General features: G+C 37.5%; 1 protein-coding gene across 4 annotated transcripts in view; it reads right to left on the minus strand.

Moving 5' to 3' along the window:
• The window catches only part of mdn1 (midasin AAA ATPase 1), a 165,303-nt gene that overhangs the window by 132,518 nt on the left and 26,785 nt on the right, over positions 1-6,000 (minus strand). For 2 of the 4 annotated variants that reach the window (XM_088285694.1, XM_088285692.1), the window contains exons 13-15: positions 3,640-3,752; positions 2,620-2,768; positions 1,910-1,970 (exon numbers count right to left, since the gene is read on the minus strand). In XM_088285694.1, the coding sequence (XP_088141820.1) occupies positions 1,910-1,970; positions 2,620-2,768; positions 3,640-3,752 (323 nt within the window). Of the gene's footprint in view, positions 1-1,909; positions 1,971-2,619; positions 2,772-3,639; positions 3,753-6,000 lie in introns of all 4 variants that reach the window. The other 2 variants (XM_088285693.1, XM_088285691.1) reach the window with 1 other exon arrangement.

Raw genomic sequence — 6,000 nt, forward strand, 5'->3', positions numbered from 1 at the left:
TGGAAATATATATCACACAAAATGACCATTGATTTAATTTTTTTACTTATACCATTTTGTGCTTCTTGCCTGCTTCCACTATAACAAGGTAATACATTTACTTTTATGTGATATTTTTATATTAACTTAGGTGATTCTGTGTTTGCCCCTGCCACATTGTACACCTTGCACAGAGAGTACAGTTGGAAAATAGCTTTTTAGCTAAACCTGGAACATTTGCAAAAATGTTGATTGATCGCGTGCACTGTCCCATCTTAAAAATAAACAAATAAAAAAAAAAGGTTTGATTACTGTGCATGTTCTGCTTAGGGTGACGGGGTGAGGCTACATTCAAATCTGAATAGAAGAGTTAAGTTCAACTCGCCATGAGCTACAAGAATTGTATGGCAGGACATATTTTTTAGAAATGTTCTCCCATATATGTATACATATACACATATATATATATATGTATACATACGCGCGCACGCACGCACACACGCACGCACCCCCCCACGCACACACACACACATACATATATATATATACATATATATACATATACATATATACATATACATATATACATATACATACATATACATACATATACATACATATACATATACATACATATACATATACATATACATACATACATATACATATACATATATACATATACATACATATACATATATATATATACATATACATATATATACATATACATATATATACATATACATATATATACATATACATATATATACATATATATATATACATATACATATATATATACATATACATATACATATACATATACATATATATATACATATACATATATATACATATATGTACTTTGATGCGTTGAATGCGGTTAGCGACGAAAACGTGGAAGCGTTTTGCTTCATAGCGGATGTAAGCCAAGACAACTTGTGAATCCGTCCAAAAGAATTCTTCAACCCTTTCAAGATCCAGCTCTGCTTTTAGCATATCACTTGCGCGTACAGCCACAACAGCTGCAGCCAACTCTAATCTTGGTACTGTAGTTACCTTGGTGGGGGCTACCTTGGACTTTGCAAACACAAGTGCACAATGGATTCGTCTTGATGCACTGATGGCTCTCAAATAGGAACAGACACCATATCTCGCAACACTTGCATCTGAAAAATGATGGAGTTCGTATTTCTGAACTGCTGGAAAATCTCTTGGAAGGTAGCAACGATCAAGCTTGACATCTGACAGGTTCTTAAGATCTGAGAGCCAGGACTCCCACCGTGGCTCGAGTTCACTTGAGAGTGGCTCGTCCCAGTCTGCCTTGTCATGACACATTTTTTGCAGTATTTGCTTTCCGAGTAGAACGAAAGCTGCCACAAAGCCTAGTGGGTCGAAGATGGAGGCTATGGTCGACAGCACTCCTCTTCTGGTAAAATATGTATGTATGTATGTATGTATATGTATATGTATATATATATGTATATGTATATATATATGTATGTATGTATATATGTATATATATATATATATATATATATATATATATATATATATATATATATATATATATATATATATATATGTATATATAACACACAAAAAAAAAAAAAAAATCCTGTACCCGGACTCCAAAGATCAAGTTTCCTTAGGGGCAGAGCACGCAGAGAACATAAAAGCAACGCCACATTCATAGGAGGTAACCCAATGGCGTTTATAAGACCAAATATTTTGGGTTGGAAAAGGGACTTATAAGCCTGAATAAGAGCATACTTGGTTTTTTGCGCGTATTGACATGGCCTTTCAAAACCCAAATACTGCCAATATTCTTCAGGTTTTGAAAGGGCCACTGATCAGTTAAATAAGATTTAGTACCATAATTCTTGATGAAAAATGTCAATTTCTGTGGTGTACTAGTGTAGCTTACCCGCCAAGGAGGTCAGCAGTATCACTCTGTTGGTTCATGTTTACAACCACCAACTTGTGGCCTAGAAGAAATATAAATCACAAAGACCGAGGTAAAAAAAAAAAGGTGAGGGCAAGTGCCAGGATTTCTAAGTAGCCAGCAAGGTAACAAAATGAGCTTGCCACACTTTTCAAAGGGTAAAAAAAAATGGGTGTAACATATTTTGGTACAGAATTTTCATATTTAAATCAATCCACACCAACCAAGACCCGTTTTTGGCACACAAGGACTGAATTACCATTCAGTGAATTTAGAATTATGTTTGACTAAAGTAGTTGAAAAATAAAACATTCAGAGCCAAGTTGTCACTTTATATACAGCAAACTGTAAACCTCGGGTTTCTGCACTTCTCCAAATAAAATATGTCAAAGAGCCATAGATAACCAATCTATATGAAGGTGCACAACTGACCAACCGCAGAATCATGGACAGGATTTTATTCGTGAATTTGAGTAAACTTGAGACCTGCATGACATCTCTGCCCACATAATATATTGGTCAGTCTCTGTCGTAACTCCTATTATTTAGAATACACACAAGTGACTCTAGTATGTTTGTAATGTCAAAGCAGCTCTCATAGTAAAATATGATGAAATTAGTAGGACTGCAGATGGTTTAAAAGTCAGGCTGTTCCGCTGTCCTAAGAAACATATGTGAGTCCAGTTCATCACCTGTAATTCTGGCAAGGTTTTGTACGGTGGTGGTTTTTCCCGTCCCTGTCTCTCCCACTAACAGAACTGGCTCCTGTTTAGCAATGCAAACAGCCAGTCGCTCCAGTAGAACAGCAGCTGGACGAGTGGTAGCAAAGGTCTCTTGATCACTGCTAATAATAATAAAAAAGAAATTAAGTATCAAATGTATTCACATCAGAAGAAATCTAATAGTGCTTTTTAAAAAGGTGATTTGTGGTCAATGATGTTTGGGCTCAAAATGATTTGTCGGACTTGTTACAACACTATAATTCCCCTGAGTTTTTATGACCAAACTAACATGCTAAGTTTATATATTTTTTGATCGGGAAACTGAAATTAGTTATTGTCTTTTTCATCTATTCATTGTGGAGAAATTGGGAATTAAGTGATAAATTGAAAAACACCTGCTTTTAATGAGGAGTATTATCTCACTTGCCTCCCTGCCATGCCGTCGACGCTGAAACCAGAAAAAAATAACAAGCCTAGCTCCAAAAGGAGGGGGGCCAATTTGTCGTAAATCTCATCACACACACAAAAAAAAAGAAAAAACAAACTAATTCTTTTAAGGGGGGCATTTTAGTACTGTCATTTTTACATGCAAACCTACTTTATAAGTGCCATTGTTAACGTCAATGAAGTGTCTCTTTAAGGTCAGCTATTTACAGGCTTTTGACATTTTTTGTTTACTCGGCAAATTATAACGCTCAAACTAACCAGTAATTGGTCCTTCTTTCAAAAAAAAAAAAAACTATTCATTTAAATTGTGTTTGTATGTGAGGCTCTTTATGATTTGAATATATGTTTAGTATGCACAAACACTGCAATTTATTAAAAAACAAACCAGGAGCATGTACTCATTTGTAGATAAACTTTAAATCAGGAAAAAGCTCATTTTTGTGACAGGAGCAATTGGCACCTGAGATGGCTGAATTGTATTCCCCATAACGAATGCGTGGAAAGAGGTGGTAAAAGGGGTTGGTGCGTAAATGTCCCACTTACATACTCAGCTGCACGGTTTCAGTCTGCTTTCGAACGAGACTCACTCTACCCACCAAGGCATCATGCTCAGTCAACGAGATGGCAGGCTGATACATCTGGCAGAAGTGATGCACCTACGGGCATGAAAAAATGTGTTTCAACTTTCCAGCAAAGAATACATTATATGTAACAAATACAAAAGATCATATTGAAAATGTTAGTTTTTTTTCTTTATTTTAAAACAAAGGTCCATATGCTTCATTTTTTCTGTTTAAGTTTAATTAAAAAATACGTTTCAGGTCAGCATTTGGTTTGGCATCACCACTTTTACATTTGTGGACAAAATTGCTGGTACCTCTCTGTTAATGAAAGAAAAAAAATAATAATAATAAATTTTAAAAAAAAAACAATGAAAATCAGACACTGCTAGTGAATTGCAGTTCAACAGAATCAAATTAATGAATAAACTCATGAAATAAGCTTTAAGATAACACCAACTCTTGGCTGTCCAACTCATGGCAGTCCAACTCATGGCAGTCCATGAACGGCACATTGGGTCATTGTTTTATTAATTTCTTTTATTTTCTGTTTACATCTTTAACTTGCAAACAAAAGCAGAAAAGGAAAAGCTAGATTCTGATTGACTGCTGCCATGCACATTTTTCCCGCATTTTATTGGTCAATCATGCTCACAGCTCATAGCTGGTCAGCGTAGTATAACAATTGTTCATGGAATTTACGACCTCTATATTGCCCTTCGAAAGGTAATAAACAGATGGGGGGGTACTTTGGGGCTGATGTATATGCTGCGCAAAAAAAATAATCAAAGAAAAATGCTTTGTTTTTCCCATTTTTCTTTTCTGTCTGAGCAGCCTGGTACCAAGTGGCGGGTCGCGGACAGGTGGTTGTGGACCCAGGATTTAAAGGGTGTCAACTAGTGATTGTGAGGTTTGGTGACAAACATTTTCCAAAAAAGTTAAGGAGAGAGTTATCTCAGATTAGAAAGAAAGTTACAGACAAACGCATTAAAGTTGAAGGCAAAAGAAACTAGAAATTTATGATATGAGACTGTTGTCAACCTCCCAAGACTGAGCCACAGGAGGGAAATTGATGACAAATTGGATACGGATAATATGAATGATAACAATAGAACAGAATAGGGCTGAACTAGTTTTGAGACCGAAATCTCAATCTCAGACAACAGACTTTCGAGATGGTCAAAGCTGCGTTTTGTTTTTTAAACGCTCACAAAGCAGGCCACGTTAACCAGCACCGTACTGATTAAAAAAAAAAAAGTTGCCCGTAGTCCTGGGAGTCATTTAATTCACCGCTGCTTGAATGAAAGACGCCAATCTATCTTGTGCTGCAGCAATACGGATTTGATTTGTACTATATACAAGTCCGCGCTCAGCAGAAGCAGCGAGCTGCAGCTCACCTCCTCCGTGGTGAAAAATAAGCCACCCCCTTAACGAGTAGTGTTTTAACTGAGGAGCGAACGATGAGTTACTAAGCGTGCTAATAGCTAAAGTGAAAAAGGCCCAAAATACCGTATTTTCCGGGCCATAGGGCGCTCTTTAAAGTTCCTAATCTTCCCCAAAACAAACAAAGCGCCTTGTAAAGCGACGCGCCCATTATATGGACTAAGCATCACTTGCGACCATCAACCCTTTTACTCATTGGGCTGTTCGGAATGCATGTTAGCACAACCCCCTGGACAAAGTCTGAGTCATCTAGAAAGCTGGACAAAAGGGCAGCTGTCCACAATGTTGTAGTCTGTTTTATCATTTATGTTATTGCAAGCAAGAAACGTCCCAGGTTTAGACAACAGACTGCAAAAAGCCCAAAGCACAACAGCACATCTCTCTAAACAGCCATGTGATTGGCTGAGTCTGAGTGGCTCACAAGAAGCCATTGCTGTAATTGGCTAAGGCCGAGTGGCTCCCAAGAAGCCATAGCTATAATGTTTTTGTGTTATTTTTATTTCTTTTGGGTATATAGATGGCATGAGAGATACATATTTTGTGTTAATCTTATTTCTTTGTTTCATTGTTTGCTTGTATGCTGAGTTTTTTTTTGGTTTTGATTTGAAACCGTGACTCTCAGGAGTGTGGTGACCAGTGAAGTCCCTCCCCTGACGTTGACTAGTAGACGTATTGCCATTGGTTAGAGTCAGTCTTATTGGAAGTGATTCCTAATAGTTTCATGACATCTGTCATTGAAACAGGGTGATACCTCTGGGAACGATCCCTTAGGGGATTGAGTCCTGGTGAGCTGGCTAGCGCGAGCAGCTGAGCTAGCGCGAGCAGCTGAGCTAGCGCGAGCAGCTGAGCTAGCGCGAGCAGCTGAGCTAGCGCGAGCAGCTGAGCTAGCGCCTTGTAGTGC

This window comes from Idiotropiscis lumnitzeri, chromosome 21, assembly GCF_059441095.1.
Source record: "Idiotropiscis lumnitzeri isolate Australia: NSW breed Sydney's pygmy pipehorse chromosome 21, RoL_Ilum_1.0, whole genome shotgun sequence".
NCBI classification, from domain to species: Eukaryota; Metazoa; Chordata; class Actinopteri; order Syngnathiformes; family Syngnathidae; genus Idiotropiscis; species Idiotropiscis lumnitzeri.